We start from the raw sequence: 24,022 nt of genomic DNA, 5'->3' as shown, positions 1-24,022 counted from the left end.
TTATGCTCATGGTCTTAATTTCCACCAGATGTTCATTTCAGGCACACACACATAATCCTTTGGCTTTACGATTTCATACATTTTTGATCGAACACGTTGAATATTTTACAGTTCCGTGACTGGATGACTATTGCCATGATGCGGGGGACCAGGGTGAGCAAGCCTCCTGTGAAGCTTGTTCCCCAGCACAGGAGCCTCCCAGGGAGATGGAATTTATTTATTTGGATTGGTATCTGTTCTTCCCTCCAGAGACTTCAGAGAGCTTGCAGGCAACTCATAGTTCTTAAATATTTAAATATTCCAAAGTGAGCTGCAGGACGAAGGTGCAAGGATGGGGAATAAAATTGGCAGGGGGGTGGGGGATGGAATATTGTGAAATCTACGATAGCAAACAAGCTGCTTGCTCTCCCCACCCTCGGGCTCCCTCCCAGAGCTCTCAGGAAACATTTTCCCTGCTCTGAGTGGAGAAGGAAAATCTCACATGGATATTGAAGATGTGTGACCCTGAGGAATGCTAGGGGCAATGGCAAAATTAAGTAGGGGCAGCCCTGATATTGACTAATAACCGGCTATGTGACCTTGGGTACGTTCTTAACCTCCCTGGGCTTCATTTATTCAAATAAGCGCCGGATTAGAGGATTTCTAAAGCCCCTTCTACTTATTTGGATTCTATAATCCTAAGATTTCAGAGCTTGAAAATATGTCAGCCTTCCCTGGAAAGGAAACCCTGCATCTAGAAGGTGGTGGTCCAAGATTTGGAAGAGCAGGAGAGGGTGAGAAATATCTTGAGGGAGATTCCATATGCATTTAAAGGGTCTTCTCCCTGTATTTGCTTCTCCTGAAATGTGCAGCCGATTTCTTCCTTCTCCATTGGTCTGATCACCATTCTTTGTCTTCAGTCCTTTCTTTCTGGAATTTTCTACCTTTTTTTTTCCCCCAGGTTAAGCTCTAGTTGTTTCTCTTGGGTTCATTTAAATACTGAAATTGGCTTTTCTCTAACTTGACGTAGTCTTACCCTCTTTAGGGCATTGCGTTTCTCCTGATATGAGACCCCAAATGGTCACCAAGCCAAGTCTGGGAGGTATGCCTGAGACCCAGTTTTCCTGGTCACAACAGTAGGCTGGGCACTTTGTCTATTAGCAGTTATTTTCCGAGCACTTACTATGTGCCAGGGACTGGTTACAGGTGTGGGGAAAAGGACACTGAAAAAACAAAATCCCCGCCCTCATGGAGCTTACATTCTAATGGACTCATCAAAACTCCAGTTCCCTGAAGCTTTTCATCTTCAACCCTACATGTGTCCTTAAATATTTAAAAGATAGAATTTAAAACACTTCGTTCCTAGCCCAAAGGGGATGCTTTTTAGGTTTATTATCTGCCTACTGTTTGCATTTTCTTATTTTCTGCAATTCTCTCTTCCCCTAGGACTTATACTGTTAAAAAGTTCATAAGCTTTTTAAAAACTCTGTTTTGTTTAGGCAAGTATGGCTCCTCTTTCTCTCTCTACTTAAAAAAAAAAAATTATTTATTTGGCTGCATCAAGTAAGTCTTAGTTGCAGCTCACAGGATCTTTACTGCATCATGCAGGATCTTTCCTTGCCGCTCATGGAGTCTCTAGTTTCGAGCAGGCTCAGTTGCTCTGAGGCATGTGGGATCTTAGTTCCTCGACCAGGGATTGAACCCTCATACCCTGCATGGCAAGGTGGATTCTTCACTGCTGGACCACTAGGGAAGTCCCTCTCTCTACGTTTTTTTAACCTGTGTTCTCTTCATTGTCCTAAAGGACTATCTATAAAATATTGACTCATTGCTGAGACGAAGGTGAACATTGATATCATGCAACCAGGATGTTCTAGAAATAAGTCACTGAATCAGCTTTACTTTTTACTTTCAGACTTTGTGTCTCTTGAATCTTTTTAGTACATTTAGAAAATAAAAATAAAAGTCATTTTACTTGAAGACTTTGAAGTGAGTTTAGATAGAGCTTGGGCATCACAGATGAACTGTTTAAGAATTGTAGTGTCTGACAATAGAAACTTTGGAACCTGTGATCTCACTTTCTGTGCATTTTCCTTTCTAAGATTATTCATCTGGTCACCTCTACCATCAGGCAAAGCTGACTGTGTTACAAACTAGTGTATAAACTGCCTTTCTGTTTGCATTGTATGTGAGCACTGTTTTTACGTTACATTTTGCACAAATTGTAAAGCACATTCTTGTTTCATAGGGTTGTAAGCATTTCAACATTTGTGCTTCACAAGGTAATTATATCATTAAAAGTAAATTATCGCATAGGTTCCCAGGTGGTGCAGTGGGTAAAGAATCCACCTGCCAATGTAGGAGGAACAAGAGATGTATGTTCGATTCCTGGGTCAGGAAGATCCCCTGGAGAAGGAAATGGCAACCTGCTCCAGTATTCTTGCCTGGAAGATTCCATGGACAGAGGAGCCTGGTGGGCTATAGTCCATGGGATTGTAAAGAGGCGGACACGACTGAGCACATGCACACACAGAGAAATTATAGCATATTCAGTAGCTCCAGATATAAGTGATAATCAGATGGTAAATGGATGCTCTAAGACTGGAGGAGGACAAATTACCTTGGTATTTGAACCCAGAGAGTTTTCAGAGCTCATCCTTACGCAGATAGGGTGATATGAAACTGATAATGATCTTTACCGTTAATGAGCTTAAAGTAAAAGAAAAAATAAGACTGACAGGTAGATAACTTAGGGTGAAGTCAAAATTGTCATTACAGACAAGTTGTGTTTCTGATGATGATCATGGTTTTCTTGAGCAGATGTTTTTGAACAGGCACATTAGCAGGCTTTAGGAGGTTGGAATATCTCCCAAAAAGTATAGGAAAAATGTTTCTTTTTTTGAAAGTTCATGTCTTAGAGGAGATGAGTCATTGTTTGCAGCATTTTTCTTAAAGGGACTGGACTCCTAAAAAGTGAAGAACAAATGCAAACTTTAGAGAGACTAAAGTCTTGTTCTGATTATTTGCATAAAAATGAAGCTTTCAGAAGTGACCCACATCCAGCCCCTGAAGCAAGGTGAGGGCAGCCGGTAAGTCTGGGTCATAACCATCCAGGAGAACTTTCTGGTTGATAAAAATATTCTCCATTGGGAGTTGTTTTATAGGGTAGCTGCTAAGCATAGATGTCTGTTGAGCCCTTAAAAAAATATGGCATGTGCAACTGAGGAACTAAACTTCCAACTTGAATTATTTTGACTAGTTTAGATGACAACAGCCCTGTGTTGGACAGCACAGGCCTGGGAAGTGGATCTGTGCTTTGTCCATGTGCTGAGACAGTTTGAAGAATCTCAGGGCATCTTTGTGATACAAAAGAAACTGAAGCTTCTATCTCAGAGGAGACTTTTCTGTGACTCCTCCCACCAGTGCACAAATCCACTCTCCTGGTACAAGCATACACATACCTACACACAGGGTATGGTGTTACAGGTTCTTTGTGGCCCCGGAAACATCAAATGTTCATTTGCACATTTTGAATTATGTATCCAAAGAGACGCGCTTTACAGTCTCACCATCACTAGCATCATTAACATTGAACCTTCAGGCTAACACCTTAAGTATCACTTGCTTCATGCTTGATGTGGATGGAATCACTATGAATCCAGCACCAAAGTGATATTGGGAACGGAGGGCTGTAATCTAATACCATGCCAGCATGTTCTCTGGATGCTTCCTGGCTCTTTCCTCAGTCTGCGTTTTGGCTTGAGGTCATGGAGTTTTGTGAGAAATTACTGTTATAGGGGTTTGGGGTTTGTTTTTGCCTTTAACTTTTTTACAAACCAAAGCTGTCCTTTGGGAGCCGGGGCCATGCTGTGTGCGATGGGGAACTCTTCTGTGATGAGGGCTCATGTGAGATCTTGGACTTACCCTGTGGACCAAGCCAACCACTTGGCATTCCAGTCTCTTTAGGATACCAACCTGGCTACTGACGATACTGTGTATTTTCTCCCAAATGTCTACGTCCTGTGAACCTCTGACAGTTGAGAACGTGGATAGGAAGGCAAGAATGGAGGCTACCCTGTGAACCCTCCCAAGTCACCCAGCCTCCCACCTAAAACCCAGGTGTCCACCTACTGCATCTCTAGGGTTCTTTGTGCTCTCAAGCCGGTGGGTGGGTGGGTAGGGGTGTGTGTGTGTGTGTGTGTGTGTGTGTAACAAATGAGGATGGGAACTCTTGAAAAGCATAGGAAATTGAGCACCAAAGGACGCATTAGGATGGAGAAGGACCAGCCACATCCAAGGTTGTGGCCCTCAGCCCCGCCAGTGAGCCCATAGCCCAGGGAGCTGGTGTAATGGCCTTTGGATGCCTGATGAACTCTTCCTTCTGCACCCCGTGCTCCAACCACAGTGGCAGCCCCTGTTCCAGGCACCAACAGCCTTCCCATTCTGCCTTTTGCATCCTCTTCTTGATCTGGAATGCTTCCCCACCAATGCACCCAGCTCTCCAGCCCAGAGTGCTGGCTGCCTTACCTGAGAGGCTCTGCTCAGGATGAGATGAGCTTCCTCTCACTCTACCCACAGCCACTGGCTCATCTGAACAGCTCAGAGCAAACACCAGTGTCCTTGGGTGTAGATTGACCCGGGGGGGTCGGATAAATCTGCACTGCATTTCTTTGCAATGAAAATCCAAACAGATCAGAGTGGTTTTTTTCCCCCTACAAGGGCAACAAGTCGTACTACCAGTTTCGTAGAAGAATGTAGTCATCATTATTAAATACCCGGACTGAAGAGGTCGGAGTGGTTCCCACTGCCCCTGTTTAACCCTTGCCTCCAGTGTGGGTGAATGCATGGATTTAATTGGATCGGGTGACTATATATCAGAAACAATTCAGCTGAGCTGTTGTGCTGAATGGATGTTTTTAAAATAACCAACTCGGGTGACCACCCAAGTCACCACCTGACCTTCTTTGGTTTGTCCGAGGGATGGGTAAGCATTTAGCAACAATATAAGGAGAGTCAGCCTCCTCCCGGGCCTATTCTTTCCTGCTCCCTCCTCCCTTCCCTTTCCTCCTTCCCTCTCTCCTTCCTTCCTTTTTCTTTCTTTTCCTCCTTTCTTCCCCCCTCCCATCTTTCCCTCCTTTCTTTTTCTTTCTTCCTCTTTTTTCTTTTCCTCTTTCCTTTTCATCTTCTTTCTATTTTATTTCTACTTTTCCATATTTCTTTTTCTCTTGCTGCCTCTTCTTCATTTTACAGCTTAGCAATCAAGATAGTGCAACCCGACCATGGATACCTGTAAGTTTTCCTGATTTGAATGAGTGCTTTGATCATTTTTAGACCTGTATATGACATCTGTTTACATAGACATAAACTCTCCCTTTTCACAGCTCTTGTGGCTTTTGTAACACTGTTACTATGGTCTTTTAAAAGTTATTATGTTCTGAAACATGGAATCTGATGGTTAGGCATCCTGATATTCTGTGGACAGAGATTTCTCATTAGAGTGAACTGGTGAACTTCCCTTTCCTGTTATCTGTGTTTACAGATGTATTGTATGTGTCTGTGTGGATGTGTATACATAAAGCCAAACAATATCTACTTACATTTTTGAGAGTGTAGTTTGCCACTGGTAAGAAGGAGACAGGGAGTCCATGACATTTCTAGTTTAATTTTAGTAGCGCAAAAATTAAAATCAAACCTCAGCTCCTGCTTTGGTGTTTGTTAACTCAAATTTAAAATTAGAAATGTGGTAATTATTTGGCTGTTCTGACTTTCTAAGGGAAACCTTATCATATTGTATGTGTGCGTGTGCTGGCCTTTAAAAATAGACATTGCCATGAGAGATGGACCTCACTGTCTATACTGCTGTTTATCTGCCAGCTGATGCCTGTGAGTCTGTGGGCTTTGGAAGCAGTGGCGAGCTGGTGACTCTTCCAAGGAGCCTTAAATATCACCTTTGGCTGCATTCACTTCATCTTTAGTCAAAGCTCTTTTGTTTTAAAAGCTAACTGCTGAAGAGTAAACACACTTGACCCTGGTCGTAAACATTTGTCATATATCTGGATAGTCTTAGCTTTCACCGACCAAATCATTTTGGCAGAAGAGTCATTAAAGCCTGACAGCCCAACAAATTATCCCAAATTCCTCGTTCTCCTCACAGACTGTGACCCACCATCCACATGAAGACATTTCTTCTCTGGTATTGAAAAGTCCCCTTTGATTCATGTTCTTAAGACAATAACATATAAAAGAACTTAAACATGGGTGATTGAAAAAACAAAGTATCTATGGTTTTGTGTGCAGTGCTTTCTGTTAGCCTTCTGAGGAAGGAATTCAAAGGATCATTCATTTTAGTTTCTGTTTATTTTTTTTAAATTAATTTTTATTGGAGCATAGTTGATTTACAATGTTATCTTAGTTTCTGCTGTAAGCGAAGTGAATGAGTTATACATATACATACATCCACTCCTTTTTAGAGTCTTTTCTCGTATAGGTCATTACAGAGTATTGAGTAGAGTTTCCTGTGCTATAGAGTAGGTTTTTATTAGTGATCTATTTTCTATGTAGTAGTAGTAGTGTTAGTCACTCAGTCGTGTCCGACTCTCTGGGACCCCAGGGACTGGAGCCTGCCAGTTTCCTATGTCCGTGGAATTTTCCAGGCAAGAGAGTGGAGTGGGTAGCCATTCCCTTCTCCGGGGATCTCCTGCATTGCAGGCACCAGGGAAGTGACATATACCCACTACTATAATATAGTATACAAGTGTGTATATGTCAAACCTGATCTCCCAGTTCATCCCTCCCCCTGCCTCCCATTTCGCCCTTGGTGACCATATGTTTGTTTTCTACATCTGTGTCTCTAGCATTTCCATTTAGATTCCAGAGGCTGTCTGATCATCTTTCCACTGGGGGAATTCTGTCCACCGTGATGGCTGTCATCCTGGGCTGCTTAGGCCTGGATCTTGAGTTGCCACTTTTAGCACAAATCCTGCCCCTCCCCCCACAGGCTTCTGGAGCCTTCGAGCGTGTGGTGACCACACAGTGCACCTGCTGCCAGGCCACGCCTGTAACCCAGAAGGGGGGAGCAGCCGGGGGTCCAGGGCTGCCTGGACCAGTGCCTCTGGATGGTCATACATGGGTGATGAAGCCCAGGGTTTGGTGAGCGGGTTTGGTTACAGGGTCCAGGCCTGTGCCATGCATCATGGGTCTTTGTAAGAGGCTGGGTTGTTGGGGCTGGGGTCTGACCCAGCTTCGACATTGCTTGTCTTGGCTTTCTGCAGCCACTAATGTTTAAAAAAAAAAAAAAAAAGGAAAGGAAACTCTGCCCAAGGCCCCAAAAGGCCCATGCTCCACAGCAGAGCCTGGCCTTGTCAGGGAGCTGTCAGCAGCCCATAGTTGTCAGAAAAGACAGTGTTTTCCTTTCTGTGACCTTATAGACATAAAGCAAAACTTAAATGTGACAAACTCTGCCATAAACCCCCACTCCCTTGGGATCACATGCTAAGGTCTTGACTCTTCTTATAAGCAGGGGGCAGCTGTTGGGGTTGAGGCTTATTCTAGCGCTTTCTGTAAAATCAGATTTATTCAACAGTCTCTCATCCTGAAGAGGGCTGGATTAGCCATCCCCACCCATGATGACAGCCCGCGCCCCTCATGCTCATGTGAGCCCCTTGGTGGCCGTCTCAGGTCTCCACATAGGCTGCACCCACAGTAATCATATTGTGTGTTTTCAGGTTACAGGGACAACTTTATATGGCCCATGGCCTATACTGTGTTTTAAGACTTGAAAACCTCTTTATATCTTGGCCAGATTATGCAATATTCAAGTAGGAATCAGTCTTCTAAATCAGATATTCCCCATCTGCTATCCAGTTGGGCCCACTCAGGCCATTTTTCATCCTTCCTGTTATGGAGATCCACATAAACACTGATTTGAGAGAAGTTTCATATCTATCGGGTCCCAGAGCCCATGGGCAACAAGTGTACTGTGCATCTTGGAGTTCACCCCGAAACCCCACATCATGGCTGATGGGAGGATCCCTTCAGGAAATCAAAAAGAGTTTACTTTCAGATTGGAGACTTTTTAGTTAATTGCACAGAATTTTTTTTTTAATTGAAGTATAGTTGACTTACAATGTTGTGTTAATTTCTGCTGTGCAGCAAAATGATCCAGTTCTGCATATATGTGTGCATACTCAGTCATGTCTGACTCTCTGCCACCCTGTTGACTGTAGCCCACCAGGCTCTTCTGTCCATGGGCTTCTCCAGGCCAGAATACTGAAGTGGGTGGTGATGCTTTCCTCTAGGGGATCTTCCTGACCCAGGGATTGAACCCACCTATCTTAGGTCCCTGCATTGGCAGACAGATTCTTTACCACTCTAGTGCCACTTAGGAAGCCCAACATATATACACATGCCATGCACCGGGTGGCATGCAGGATCTTAGTTCCCAGACCAGAGATCGAACCCTCACTCCCCACAGTGGGAGCATGGAGTCTTAACCACTGGAACCACCAGGATAGTTGCTATACATTTTTTTAAATATTCTTTTCCATTATGGTTTATCATTAGATATTGAATTTAGTTCCCTAACAGGACAGAATTCTTTTTTCAATTTATTTATTTTTAATTGAAGGATAATTTTTTTTACAGTATTGCATTAATATCTACCAAACCGCGACATCAGTCATAGGTTTACCCATGTCCCCAGGACAGTTTCTTAATGTGAATTTGCTTATTCTCTAGTTGACTTTTATTTAAATAGACAGCAGCATGGAAAACAGCAATCATATATACACATGCATGTAAACACACACACACAAACACACACACACCTCCTTGGCACATGACAGAAGATTCTAGAAGTCAGCCAGCACCCTGGCCTCTGTGTAGACCACACAGAAGAATAGCATTACTGGGTGCACTTTGGCTGCCCTCTGTACTGTCATTTTAGGATTTTACTAACATATTATTTGAAGTTTAAAATAAAATTTGTTGTTCTTAAGAGAAACACATGACCTGCCATGCACTTTACATAAAAAAAATCAATGCAGTACAGTAAATCCCAATGTCAGATTAACAAGTTAGCTGTGTGAGATTTTGTGTACCTGAGATCTGTCTTGTAGATTGATTTATGGTAGATTTTGTTTGATTTTAGAACATCGTGCACATATATTGTCCTAATTGCCTGAACTACAAGGTCATAGAACAGGTTTACCTCTCTTTGTCTTAAGGCTAGAAACATAGTTTCCTCAAATAGTGAAGTTCTAATAAGCCACCAACCTGCTTGTTGAAAGAACTTTGAGTGGATCAAGATTTAAACAATGACTAAATTTGGTCTTCTTTAAAAGCATCTTATTTAGATGGGGTATGATACCTTGTTGCAAATTGTGGAGGGCAGCCATCCACTTTGATTTAAACTTGGTGAAAAGAATAAGAAGAAATCAGTGTGGAGGTTTGTTTGAAGTATGGTGAACTCTTAATTGTCCTGAAAATTGGGTATTTCCAAGTGACAGATATTTCTAAGTGCATCTAAACAGGTTTTGGAGAATGTTTTGATACTTAGAGTTGACATTGGTATGTCTGGTATTTAGGTCTCCTAACGGTTAACTGCAGGTGTTCAATGAATACCTGTGTGGTGAAGAAACTGATGAATGGGACACACACATACACACACACACACACATATTACTGCAGGTGTTCAATAAATACCTGTGTAGTGAAGAAACTGATGAATGGGACACACAAGCTGAAAGCATTTGATGTCCTACACACACACACACACACACACACGCACGCACACACACATACACACGCTTGAAAGCATTTGATGTCCTTATCTGCTGAGCTCCCCAGTGAAACTTCTCTTTTTAACACTTCTGACTCATTCAAGCCTTTTCCAGAAGGAAGGTAATTACGTGTTTTTGTTTTAAACAGTTCTGTTTTTATACTGCTGGTGACAAGTGAGGAATAATCAGTTTTAACTTTTAAATGAAATGAGTAATTAAGCCCAGAAGGTACTGCTGATAAAATTGGAATCCGATCTGTCATTTAATCGAGTGCCATGTTGAATTTGCTTTGCATGTTGCTGGGGGAAATATGCTAGACAACACACTCTTAAATTTTTTTTCATGACTGAGAGAATTAGGATCATTTAAAATGGTTGAAAAACCAGGTGGCCAATGTCTAGAAAATTGTTTAATTAAACCTAAAGCAAACAAGCTAAGATCATTGTGATGTGGTAGTTCTTAAGAATAGCAATTTAAAAACTGGTATGTTCCTTAAATAGTGTAGATGCTGTTGTTTACCTTGAAAGGTTTGCTTGTGTGATTCACTTATTTGAAAGTTCAGACCTATTGTGTGACTACAGCCTCTCTGTGTGACCTCTGGGGCCAGACTGTTGTTTGTTCTTGTTTAGTTGCTCAATTGTATCTGACTCTTTTGTGGCCCCATGGACTGTAGACCACCAGGCTCCTCTGTCCATGGGATTCCCCAAGCAAGAATACTGGAATGGGTTGCTATTTCCTCCTCCAGGGGATCTTCCCAACCCAGGGATCAAACCTGCATCTCCTATATTGGCAGGCAGATACTTTACCACTGAGCCGCCTGGGAAGCCTGGAGCCAGACTGCAGGGGCTCACATTCTAACACTCTTAGTTATTAATGGGCATCTCTCAGTATTTGAGGGGGATTGGTTCCAGGACCCACCACGGGTACTAAAATCCCCAGATACTCAAGTCCCATAGGTGGCCCTCCTATGGAATGCTGATTCACTGTTCAGCATCCATGGAACCAACCAACTGCAGATCATATAGTGCTGTATTTGTTGCAAAACATCTACTTACAAGGGAACCCATACAGTTTAAACCCATGTTGTTCAAGGGTCACCCATACTTGTTTTAGCAGAAGTGATTCAACCTGTCTCCTGTCCTCATCTGTAAAATGGAAACAGTGATGTACCTGGCATGTTGAGTTGTTAAGAGACACTTAAAGTAGCACTTGCCACACGGCCATATTCATTGAGAGAGTACTATTATTAATCTCCATTTGGGCAAAAATGACTCGTAAGTTTCAGTTTTAGCCTTAAACTGTAAGGACTTCTTTTTTAAAAAAGTTTATTGAAGTACAGTTGATTTACAGTGTTGTGATAATTTCTGCTGTACAGTAAAGTGATTCAGTTATATACATTCTTTTTCATTTTCTTTCCATTATGGCTTATCATAGGATATTGAATATAGCTCCCTGTGCTACGCAGTAGGACCTTGTTGTTTATCTATCCTATATATAATATCTTACCTCTGCTAACCTCAGCTTCCTACTGCATGCTTCCTCCTTTCCACTCCCTTGGCAATCACAGGTCTGCTCTCTATCAGCCTGCTTCTCTTTGTGGATAGGCTCTTTTGTGCCATGTTTTAGATTCCACATATAAGTGATATCATATGGTATTTGTCTTTCTTTGACTTAACGTCACTTAGTGTGATAATCTCTAGTGGCATCCATGTTGCTGCAAATGGCATTATTTTGTTCTTTTTTTATGGCTGAAGAGCATTGCCTTGTGGCTTCCCAGGTGGCTCAGTGGTAAAGAATCCGCCTGCAGTGCAGGAGACGCTGGTTCGATCCCTGGGTCGGGAAGTACCCCTGGAGGAGGCAATGGCAACCCACTCCAGTATTCTTGCCTGGGAAATCCCCTGGAGAGAGGCGCCTGGTGGGCTACAGTCCATAGGATTGTAAAGAGTCGGACACGACTGATTGAGCACAACAGAATTCCATTGTCTATTTGTACCACATCTTCTTCATCCATTCATCTGTCAACGGACGTTTAGGTTGTTTTCACGTCTCGGCTACTGTGAGTAGTGCTGCTATGAACATAGGGGACATGCTCCTATCTTTTTGAATCAGAGTTTTGTCTAGAAGTGGGATTGCTGGATCATATGTCAGCTTTATTTATTTATTTATTTTTTTGGTCAGCTTTATTTTTGAGGAACTCCCATTACTGTTTTCCATAGTGGCTGCATCGATTTACATTGTAAGGAATTTTTATTTTTCATCTCAAATGTTATTGCAATGATTTTTGTAATCTTGGTGTTAAAAGTAGACAGTTTGAGCATGTGATTCCTTGGAATCTAGGGAAATTATTTAATATTCTTTAACTTTAAAAACTTGATTGAAAATGTGTTATCTTAGTTACAGTAATAGAAAAGGACTACTTCTGAGGCCTGAGCAGTCATTCCAAAACCAGTTTCCTGAAGAGGTGGTGCTCAATATATTAGATTTAACCAGCCTTCTTTAGCTGGTTCACACCCAGAAAGCCTTGGTCATAACTCGTGTACATCCCACCAGGGGAAAGGAAAACTTTCCTGCTTATGTTTTGGGTGGGGTTTTGGAACTTATATGTAAGATGATTATCTGAATTTTATTACCCATTGGTGGGTGGGTTCCTTTTATTAAAATAAAAATAAAAGAATATTGTTTTGGTTCCAATGTGAAATTGTAGCAAATACCTACTTATTTATTCATCAGAGGAAATTCGGGATGAATTGAAATGAAATATTTCAGCTAGAGTCGGATTAGCGTCAGATTGAACGGGTCATAGTTAATTTATCAAGGTGATAGTTTTCTAAAACCGAATGATCGTGGCGTCACCGACTCAATGGACGTGAGTTTGAGCAAGCTCCGGGGGATGGTGCAGGACGAGGAAGCCTGGCGTGCTGTGGTCCATGGTGTCACAAAGAGTCGGACACGACTGAGCAATTGAACAGCAACAACATTCAAATCACTTGGTAAAGTTCTTGAAAAATACAGTTTGCTGGGCCCCACCCCAGGCTGTTTACAGGTGATTGAGGGTTGGGGCTGTAATCCTCCCCCAGGTGGTGTGAGGCAGGCATGGTGGGCGGTCCTGCCGCTGGCCTTCTCTCTCTCCCCGGGCAGCATCTTGGCCCAGTGCCACCTTGTCACTGGCGTGTGAATGGACACACCTGCAGTGGGGCCTTCAGAACATTGTTCTAATCAGCTGTAAACTCAGGAAAAGCACACTTACTCAAGGGTCAAAGGCTATTTTGAAAATTGAGTTTACCTTTGCTAACCTTTTGTGTTTGCTTTCTTTTCCCCAACTATGGAACATCTCTTAGAAAAATCATATTTAAAATCCAAGTGAACTCAGGATGTCCCCATCTTTTTTTTACCAGATCTAAATCCAGGGCAGTTCCTTTGAATTACAAATTATTTATTGCACTATAGTGTACGTGGACAGAGCATACATGGGGAACAGCATGGCATCCAGACCCTCAAGCAGAGAATCGTCTATCAGTTTGTGAAGGATTCGACCGTAATTCAGCTCACGAAGGAGCTACGGCCAACTCCAATCACTGCCTTCATGTGTGATGTAAAGAACACTCAGTCATTCTTTTCGCTGACGTCATTTCCAGCACAAGAGAAGCTCAGGGTCAAGGAGCAGCAGGATGCTCTAAGAAGCTTCCCCGAGAATAACTAGAACAAGGGGATGTATTTCTATCAGCCGTCAAGAACCAGTAGCCAGAGCTGTATTGTCCCTGGGTCTTCGGATTCCCTGGAACTTTGCTCTGGTGACTCCTCTGCCCCTGCGGCACACACCTGCTGCTTGAATCCAGGCAGATCCTCTTCTTGCTCATAATGGAAAGGGCTGAGAACTGATATTTTCTGAGATAGTGAAGGAGGTGAGTCCTGCCCACCAACACCTGAGCCTTCCCCTAGGGCAGGTGTAGAATATTTCCAGAGAAAATTTTGCTGACAAAGCTCACACCCCTTCCTCCCGCTAACTTCTCGAGTCAGTGTCCATGGAATGACACCTGTTCTCCTTTCTTGTTTCTGGTATCCATAAGTGACCTTGAACCTCTAGGCTACCTCAAGTGCTAGAGTCCCAGGGAGCCAGCCATCACCAGCCACCTTAAAGGAGTCACTCTGATCGTGGTGACTAGTCATTTTCTAAGGAGTTGCCCCGTCTCTGAGATACTCCTGTTCCTCTCTTGCAAGATGCTACAGGGCTGGGACCTGGTGCCTTGTAGATCTGACAGTCACCAGCCCTACCTTTCGGGTAGCCCTTGAACTCAAGGACTTCTGCACCTTTGGTCTTGGCTTGGTTCCCGTTCCTCTCTGGAATATCCCAGGATGTCATAAAATGTCAAATAATTTTTTTTTTAATCTTCACCAAGGGCTGGCATTTGATCTGTCATATATGAGAGGGACACACCCCAGAGCTAAGAAGAGGCTCTTATCACATCCTACCTGGCACAGGGCAGTTGGGGATGAGTCACCACTTGACATGGGCTGGCAGTTCCTCCTGACGGTGGTTCCTAGCAGGTCTGCCTGCCTCAGTGTCCGGCCTTTACATTTAAAACAGATAAAGCCTCAAGACTCCATGTCCCAGTGCAGGGGCCCTGGGTTTGACCCCTGGTCAGGCAACTAGATCCCATATTCTGCAACTGGGAATTTGCATGCTGCAGCTAAGACCCGGCACAGCCAAATAAATGAAAATTTTTTAAAAAATTAATGAAACAGGTATAGCCTTTAAGAAGAGGGGCTCCTGGGTGCTTTGAGACATTAAAATAAATGAGAAGGAGCAACATACAGGGCATATTGGGCTTCCCTGATAGTTCAGTTGGTAAAGAATCTACCTGCAATGCAGGAGATCCTGGTTCAATTCCTGGATTGGGAAGATCCCCTGGAGAAGGGGTAGGCTACCCACTCCAGTATTCTTGGGCTTCCCTTGTGGCTCAGATGGTAAAGAATCCACTTGCAATGCCAGAGACCTGGGTTCGATCCCTGGGTTGGGAAGATCCCCTGGAGAAGGGAAAGGCTACTCTGGTATGCTGGCCTGGAGAATTCCATGGGCTGTCTATTCCATGGGGTCACAAAGAGTCGGACAAGACTGAGCAACTTTCACTGTCAATGTACAGGAGATAGTAAATAAACTCCCTTCTCAGTAAACAAAAGTACACCAAGCATTATAGTCAGAGAGATTCAGGCAGGGTGGGAGGAGACAGCTGGATGGTGGACTGTCAGCAGTGCAAACATGTGGATGAGAATGGAGAACCATCATGCCCCTCGGGCACAGAGTGGGTGTTCTATAAGTGCGATTTATCCCCAAAGGCTAGTCCAAAAGTTCGCTAGTCCATATTGAAACAGCCATGTAAAGTAGAGATCAGATATGTAGGACAAATGTGAAATAGTGATCGCTTCACATACAAATGCAGCTTGGAAGTGTTTTATGAGCAAGCAGCACTTTGAGTATTTCAGGGCCTCCCTAGGAAGCTTGGAAGCCATACACGGGCACACAGAAGATGGCAATTTGATGGGGGATGTGCTGAGTTTGAAAAACAGGAGTCTGGGGAGACTTCACAGATGGAGAGGAGGGAGGGTTTTGATAAGTGGAAAGATGAGAGTTGGTGGAAGGAAGGAGGAGGAAAGGTGGAAGGGAGTGGTCGTTGATTGGACCAAGGAGAGCCGTGAATTTCAAGATAGTCGGGATGCGTTTACTGCCCACAGGAAATCTTGGGTGTCTTGACAGGGCAGATGCTGATGACTGTGGGAGGGATGCGGTGGAGGAGGTGCTACTGAGGTCGGGGAGGCTGTGGGATTGGACGAGTCTCAAACTGTGATGACAATGATGCAGCAGAGAGAGGAAGGAAGGGATCAGAGTGGGGTACAGGAGGAACGTACCAGCTCGAGGGATTGATTGGGTGCCGAGGTCAGCAGGAATGGAGGAGACACATGGGACCACTGCCTCAAGTGCATGGGGAGCCACAGAGTGTGCATGAGAAAAGGGTGAGGGGTGCCCCGACGTCACAATGACGAGCTTGCTGCATTCTCCCCATTGCTTCCGGAGGGAGATCAGCAAAAAAGCCTGCAGAGCCGCGTGTCCTGAGCGAGAAGGATTTGGCTGTAGAGGTGGCTGCCGGCTCCCCATGGTGGGAAACAGCAGGCAGGCGGGAGGAGGGAGGTTGAGTCTGCTCCCCCAAATGACTGCCGTGTCTGGTGCTGTGCAGAGACCATTGAGGGCCTTCTATAATCTTCCCTAGGAGTCTGGAAGAGTGATCAGACAGGTGCCTGTCTTGCAGCACAGTTAACCACAGAGTGAATTGTTAGTTGCAGATTAGAGATAGTTTAGCTTCTGTAAAAGCTCGACAGGAGATAAGGTATCTCATAGGTCCCAGAGCTGCTGTTTCACATCTTCTCCTCACCCCAGATCCTCAGGTCTTTGAGACCTGCCCCTGAATGGGACAAGAGTAAGGATGGGAAGCCTTTGACCTGAGTTGAATTGCTTCCAGCTCTGCTTCAGGCCTGCAGTCTGGTTGTCATGCACAGGTGAACCTGGGCCTCTGAGCGTCTTCCGAGAGAGTGAGCAGGACCTCAACTGTTAAAAGCTGTACCTCCAATGACCCCTGCAAGGACTTCAGAGAACAGAAACCCACATTGACTGAGACAGCAAAGTAGATTAAGTGCTAGGAATAACTTGGCATGGAATATGTAGAATCTACATGTAGAAAATTGTGGAATACGCCTAAAGGATACAAAAAGAATTAAAAAAAAAAAAGTGGGAGGGCATGCATTGTGTTCTAGAATAGGAAAATTCAAGATCGTGAATATAGCAATTCTTCATAAGTTAATTTATTAAATTTAACATATTCCCAGTAAATAGCAACTCTTAAAAAAAAAAAAAAGGTAGGCAAGTGGATTCTCAGTTCACATAGGTAGATAAACAAGAGCTATCACTTATTAAACACACTGTGGAATTAAAAGGTATTACTGGCATAAAGGGCTTCCCTGGTGGCTCAGATGGTAAAGAATCCGCCTGTAATACAGGAAACCCAGGTTTGATCCCTGGGTTGGGAAGATCCCCTGGAGGAGGAAATGCCAACCCACTGAAGTATTCTTGCCTTGAGAATCCTATGGACAGAGGAGTTCATGGGGTCGCAAAGAGTCAGACACAACTGAGCTACTAACACACACACTGGCATGGAATGAAACAGAACAGTGGAACAGATTAGAGATCCAGAAATAGTCCCCAAAATATATGAGAATAAATTTTTTAAATGGGGGAAAAAAGCATTTAGAATCAGTAGGGAAAAATGGACCACTAAATGAAGGCTAAGACAACTGGGTAACCACATGAAAAAAATAACAAATAACAAATAAATTTATTTCTTTAAATAAATTGTACCATACATCAGGATAAATTTCCAAGAGATCTGATATTTATGGATGAACAAGTCAACTGTGTAAAGAAATTTTTGAGAGTTATTGGAGAGTTGATCAAGTATTAAATGACATGATATAACTTATTAAATTTGTTACATATAGTAATATCATGATGGCTATGCAAGAAAATGTTCATAATGTTTTGAAATGCTTACTGAAGCATATAAATGGGGTGAAATCACTTGAAATCTTGGGTTTGCTTTAAAATAATGTTATGGGGAGAGAAGAGATAAGAGAAGCAAGTATGACAAAACTTTGCTAATTGCTGAAACTAGTGGTGGGTGTAGGAGGTTCATTGTAGCTTTGTCTCTACTTTGTGTAGGTTTATATTTTTTCAAAATCAAAGTACCATAATAAAACAGAATTTCTTTTAATGTATTTTATTGAAATATAGTTTATTTACAATGTTATGTTAACTTCTGCTGTTCGGCAAAGTGATTCATGTAGTGATTTATTTATACATATATATATATATTCTTTTTCATTATGATTTATTATAAGATACTGAACATAGTTCCCTGTACTATGTACTTATTGCTTGTCCATTCTGTGAATACTGGTTTGCATCTGCTGGTCCCTGTCCCATCTCCCCTTTCCCTTAGCAGCCACAAGTCTGTTCTCTATATCTGTGAGTCTATTTCTGTTTTGTAGATAAGTTCATTTGTGTCATATTTTAGATTCCACCTACAAGTGATATTATCTGGTATTTGTTTTTCTCTCTGACTGACTTCACTGAGTATGATAATCTCTAGGTCTGTCCATATTGCTGCAAAGGGCAGGATTTCATTCTTTGTTATTACTGAGTAATATTCCATTGTATATACCACATCTTCTGTGTCCATTCATCTGTCAGTGGACATTTAGGCTGCTTCCTGGTCTTGGTTATTATGAGTCAGTGCTGCTGTAAACTTGGGGGTACCTGTGTCTTTTTGGATCAGAGGTCTTGTCTAGATATATGCCCAGGAGTGGGATTACTAGATTGTATAGGAGCTCTGTTTTTAGTTTTTTGAGGAACCTCCAGTACTGTTCTCTATAGTGGGTGTACCAGTTTACATTCCTACAAACAGTGTAGGAAAGTTCCCTTTTCTCCACACCCTCTCCAGCTTTTGTTATTTGTAGACTTTTTAATGAAGGCCATTCAGACCAGTGTGAGGTGGTACGTCATTGTGGTTTTGATTTGCATTTCTCTAATGATTAGCAATGATGAGCATCTTTTAAAAAACATATAATGTCTTAATAACTCTGGATTTTGCAGATTTTTCCAACTGCTTACAGTCCAGAGGCCATGAAATAAAAGATTGATTTAAAAAAACCAACTGAATTCTAAAAACAATAACAACACTTTTGCACTGGGAAACAAAATCATCAAAGAGAGAGGAAAAACTAGGAAAACTATTCTCAACTCTTATCACAGATATATGGATAATAATATGTTAACATGTAAATTTCTAAAAATCCTAAAAAAGAAAAAAAAAAGCAAAACACACTGTAAAAATATCAGCAATGCATCTACATGGATACACACCAAAAAAGAAAGAAAAATTAAATTTGAGTCTAAAGCGTGTGAAAAGAGGTTCAACCTCTTTCACTCAGTAGTAAAAGTGTGCCATGACTGTGATACCTCAGAGAAGCAAAGATTTAGAATTTGATCACAGGCTCTGATGGTAAGGCTGTAGGGAGAAGAACAATTGCTGATGGAAATATAAAATGACACAGTGTTGGGGAGGACCAATTTGGCAGTTTCCATCAGATTTCCTGCACATACACTTGCATTCCTGATTATATATTGTAGTTTTGTGGGAAATAGCAAAATATTAGAAACTATGGTGCCCATCAGTAGGGGACTCAGTAAGTAAGTTATGGGTTGCTATATAACAAATGAGGAAGCTGTGTGCCTTTATGGAAAGATCTTCATAATACATCTCTAAGGATACTTTACATCTGGGTATAAAAGGGAAAAGAAGCATTTATTTGTGTTTGCTTGCATGCATAAAGTCTGTAAGGACAAACCAGAAACTAAAAACTGTGAACTGTCTCCTACTTTTTAGCTCCATTTGAATCACGTAAATCCAGAAATTAGAAATACAAGCTGGAATTGAAAAGACTGCACTGTAGACTTAGTCCAGCGTCACCTTTACAGACCAAGTTCTGGCTTTCTGTATGACATCTATTAGCAGTATAATTTTATATAAATTGAATAAAAATCCAAAAATAACAGTTAGGTCATTTGAAAACATACACCTCAGGTGCCCATTAAATGTGCTTTTCAATATATGTTTTGTTCAGAATGCGGTTGGTTGGACCAACCCTGGATGGGTACTTCAATTAAGTAAGATATTGTAACTGTTCTGAGGGGAAGAATGCTCCCTTTGCCCAGTGCTATATCATTTCATCACCTGCCTCCTGGTCCAGGCAGCTGCTCTATTAAATATGAATGCCACATATGTTTCAAAACTACAGGTGAAGAAATTCGATGAACTGTCTGGCCGTAAATTATGTCATGATTCTCGGGAGTTGTTTTTTTCCCCACCTGGAGCCAGAGCTCTTTTACTGGGGTTGAGACATCAAGCATTTACTTGCTGAATGCCCTTTCATTTTTGTTTTAAAAGCTGCCAATTAGCACCTATTTTATTGACTTCACACCACTCCCAACAGAACTCTTTCTCTGAAAGACATAAATGACAGTTTTCTAGTCTTTCCAGAAAAAAATTGCTAACTTCTCTCCTCCTCTCTGTTTACTTTTTTCTTTGTAAGGAAGAAAGGGTTAGAAATATTTTTCACATTTTCATGCTGTGTATGGGCTAAGAGACTAAGCGAGAAAGGCAAGGTGGGTGGGGATCCTTCTCAGTTATTCCTTCACCTGGGACCAAAGGCCATTCATTCATGTCAGCAACTCTGTCCTGCTCAGCACTTGTGTGAAGTCCAAAGAAAGGCACATCCAAGGAGGAGCAAGAAGGTACTCTGAACAGAGTTCAGGAGTCCAGCCCTTAAGACATCCCTCCTTATCATCTTAACGGGAATGAAAATATTAAAAAAAAATTTTTTTTTTATCTCTCCCCTCTTTCTTTTTAAAATTAGATTTAGTCATCTTTCAGACTTGACATTTCACATCTTTCAACATTATAATACGAAGCCTGGAAAACTGCAGTATATATAGTCTCACAGATTTATAGGTTTTTCCATAGAAGGCATGACCCCACAAGCATTTATGTTATATTCACAAATGGAAGCACTTGTGTCTTTTTTTTTCCTTCCAAACATCATTCTGGTGGTGAACACTTAACCTGCCCCAGCCATTTCATGGACGCATGCACCCCCCCTGGGCTGGTGGAGCCGGGAGATAGAGACGAGGCAAGCAGGGCAGTGATGTCGAAAGATGTACCAGGGGTGCTTCAGGAAACATCCTCAAGAGTTCTCCTTGTTGGTCGGTTGTTGCAAAATAATCGAAACTATGTTGGCATGGATGGCATTTCTTCTGTAGGTGTTTAGGATTACGAATAGCTCCATAAATTGTTAAAAGCGAAAAGGTTGGAATGGAATCTGTTAACCCAGGATCCCCTCTGTTGAAATAATTAGAAGAGTATAAAGCAAACTGGATAAAATTGATCCCAGCAGGCATTACTGCATAGATTTCTTAAGGTAGAAAGGAGTCTGTGTGTGCACATGTGTGCCAGGAAAGAGTTCAGGAAGAGAAGAATCAGATGAAGAAGAAAGGGAGGGGAGAGGGATGTATGAGGGCAGTGGTGATGCCTCTGGGTACAGTATCTGAGGAGCCTGCACTGAGCTGAGCGCTCTGTTCTGGATGTGAGCATCCTGCATCCTTAGAAAAACCTTTTGGCCTCCATCATTGGTGGTGGTAATTGATCCATGAGTCCCATAGCTAGGAAATGGCAGAGCTGGGGTTTGAACTCCTGTCTGTCTAAAGAACCCAGGCCCTTATGCTCCGGGCTGCCCTTTGCAGGAAGTGTCACCTCTGGTACATCACTGGTCATCATTACCTCTTTCCGAGAAATACGTTACAGTGCAGCTATCCCTAATAATGGTATAGAAGCAGCCTTTTCAGAAATTGAGAACAGCCCATCTTGATATTTAGAATCACTTTTTGCTCCAATTTTGGGCTTTGGGAAGTCTGATGTGTGCATTTTTTAAAAATCATGACATGTGGCATTTTGGAAAACAAAGTGAACAAATAAAACTCTAGGGGGGATTTTTTTTCTTTTAAATGCCTTTGCTCTGGGAACTTACGCTGGTATTGTTAGCAATTTTCCTTGGATGACAAACTTATATAATTGTAGTAACATGTTTCTGAGATACAGAGGATGAAAACCACAACAAAATATGAACCTTTCAAGTCAGCACATGAGTAACATATATTAATGACAGAGAAATGGAGCCAGGAAAAAGAATTTTAAAGAAAGAGCACAGTTGGTATCAGGGGTGTGCCTGTGTCCTGTGTTATAGTATATGGGATTTCTAGAAGTGAATTCCTTACCATCTGAGTGTTAGAAATAAACCAGAAGCTGATGGTAATATGTATTGATGTAATTTGGGTCAGCCGGTCCTTCTAATTATAATCTCCTTCAAAAGGGCTCTCTCATAGCATAGACCCAGAGAGTGGGCTATGTCAGTGCAACAGTGGGGTTTTATTATTTTCTACATAGTAGTGTATATATGTCAATCCTAATCTCTCAGTTCATCCCACCTTCCTCTCCCCCGTCACTGTGTCCACAAGTCTATGTCTGCATCTCTGTTCCTACCTTGCAAATAGGTTTACCAGTACCATTTTTGGGATTCCATATATTGCTTTTTTCTTCTGACTTACTTTACTCTGTATAACAGGCTCCAGGTTCATCCATCTCACTACAGCTGACTCAAATTTGTTCCTTTTCGGAGCTGAGTAATATTCCATTGTGTATATGTACCACAATTTCTTTACCCATTCATCTGTGGATAGACAGCTAGGTTGCTTCCCTGTCCTGGCTATTGTAAATAGTGCTGCAATGAACATTGGGGTACATATGTCTCTTTGAATTATGGTTTTCTCAGTGTTTATGCCCAGTCGTGGGATTGCTGGGTTATATGGTAGTTTTATTTCTAGTTTTTTAAGGAATCTCCATACTGTTCTCCAAGGTGGCTGTAGCAACAGCAGGATTTTAGTTAGGATGACCTAGAATTGTCTCATTCCCTCCTTTCCCTGGTTCACTGGGAACTCATTTGGTTGTGTTTTTATCATAATTCTACTCTGTAATGTTTGAGTAGGGTCATTTATGCTCTCAAGTTCTGGAATTGATAAAATTCAAATTACGTATTTTCTAATAATATTTGTTTTGATGCATCACCATGCAACAAACTTTGCTATAAAAATGATGCTGGTGTTTCAAAACAGAACCAGAGTTCTTACAGTTTCCATGCTGCGGCTGCCCTCCTCGTAGCCAGCCTGTGCATACCTCCATCAAATGAGCCACTTCGGGTAGCCGAGGTGCTGCACCCTGAGTCACCTGGGGTGCTTTACTACATCCCCAAGCCTGGGCTCCATCTAGAGACTTTTATGCCATCAGTCTGTGTGTGGCTCGGGCAGCTTTAAGTCTCACTGGGAAAGTCTACCCCCTCAGCTCCAGTGGAGAGACTAAACCAGAGGATTTCCAAAGCCAGGTGTAACCCTAAGGGTCATCCAACATCAGGGTCCCAGATACACGTGATTGCCGCTTTCTGATTTCCCACCTATGTCAGGTATAACTAATGTCCAAAGCTCAGTGACATTTCTCAGAGATCCCTGTGAGAACCTCATCTTGCCCCAAGCACTCAGAGTGGAGCATCTCTTCTGCCACTTGTAGTGTCCTGTTCTCAGTTCATTCATGGGCTCCATGTTAATAACCTCCTAATCCTGCCTCCCTCAGAAGAGCTAACCACACAAAAGAGGGTGCTCATGAACAATACCCGACTCAAGCTCTATACTTGCTGAACAACTTTCGCGTTTCCTGTAAATCAATTTTGCCCCGTGGCCTTGGACCTCGGCTCTCATGAGAAAAGCAATCCTTGTCCACGTGACATGCTGGGAATTGATTTTGTGATTCTTGCTTTCCACTGGAGGGTTGCAAAAAAAGGTGTTTTTTTTTGTTTTGTTTTTTTAAGAAAGACTGCAAAAAAATAAAAGCAAGACAAAGATTCTTGGGAGTCAGAATTTGTTCTAAATTTTCCAGGCAAGACCAAAAAACAGCTGTTTATCCTGTGAGTTTGCCTGAGAGTCAAAGTCAGTCTTCAAAGTGAAGCCCTTTCCTCAGTGTCCGACCCTCGCAGTCAGCCTGAGAACCACCCCTGACTTGCTCAAACTAGTTACTGCGGAGATGAAGTATTCCTTCTGTAGAGCACTTTTTTTTTTCTTTGCCAAATCAGCATGATCAAGTATTTCTAAAGCTAAACAGAATGACATATTGGCTTGCAAGGATTATCCACGCCCGCGCATCAATAAAAAAAGAAAGAAAGAGAAGCTGCTGGGAGGGAGTAGGGCGAGGCTATTTTGTGCTCTGAAAGATGCCCCAAGGCAGCTGTAGATAGTATTGTTTTTGTTCAGCTTTGGCTGGGCTGGTGTGTTACATTATTAGCTCATGCTCCAAGTCTGTCACCAGAAGAATGTAGTGAGAATCTTGTTTCCATCTTTTGTCTCTCACTTCTGCCCCTTCCTTAACCAGAGTCTAGCATCTACACAGCCATGATCGCCAAGACTTGAAAACAGCAGTTTTGAATAAAACCTAACAGGCTCTCCACATGATTCATAAGAAAAAATGGTTGGTGCTGATTCCGCTTGCCCCAGACACGCATTT

The 24,022-nt window shown here is 42.4% G+C and overlaps 1 protein-coding gene across 19 annotated transcripts in view; it reads left to right on the top strand.

Moving 5' to 3' along the window:
- The window catches only part of SVIL (supervillin), a 255,524-nt gene that overhangs the window by 95,873 nt on the left and 135,629 nt on the right, over positions 1-24,022 (top strand). For 16 of the 19 annotated variants that reach the window (XM_043480300.1, XM_043480299.1, XM_043480297.1 and 13 more), the window contains exon 1: positions 4,887-5,268. The exons of the other annotated variants lie outside the window; for them this stretch is intronic. In XM_043480300.1, the coding sequence (XP_043336235.1) occupies positions 5,259-5,268 (10 nt within the window). In that variant the 5' untranslated portion in view covers positions 4,887-5,258. Of the gene's footprint in view, positions 1-4,886; positions 5,269-24,022 lie in introns of those variants that run through there. 19 annotated transcript variants of the gene reach the window in all.

Source organism: Cervus canadensis, chromosome 10, assembly GCF_019320065.1.
Source record: "Cervus canadensis isolate Bull #8, Minnesota chromosome 10, ASM1932006v1, whole genome shotgun sequence".
In the NCBI taxonomy this organism is placed as follows: domain Eukaryota; kingdom Metazoa; phylum Chordata; class Mammalia; order Artiodactyla; family Cervidae; genus Cervus; species Cervus canadensis.
The sequence above is the reverse complement of the archived record's forward strand: the minus strand, read 5'-3'. Positions and strand labels throughout refer to the sequence as shown.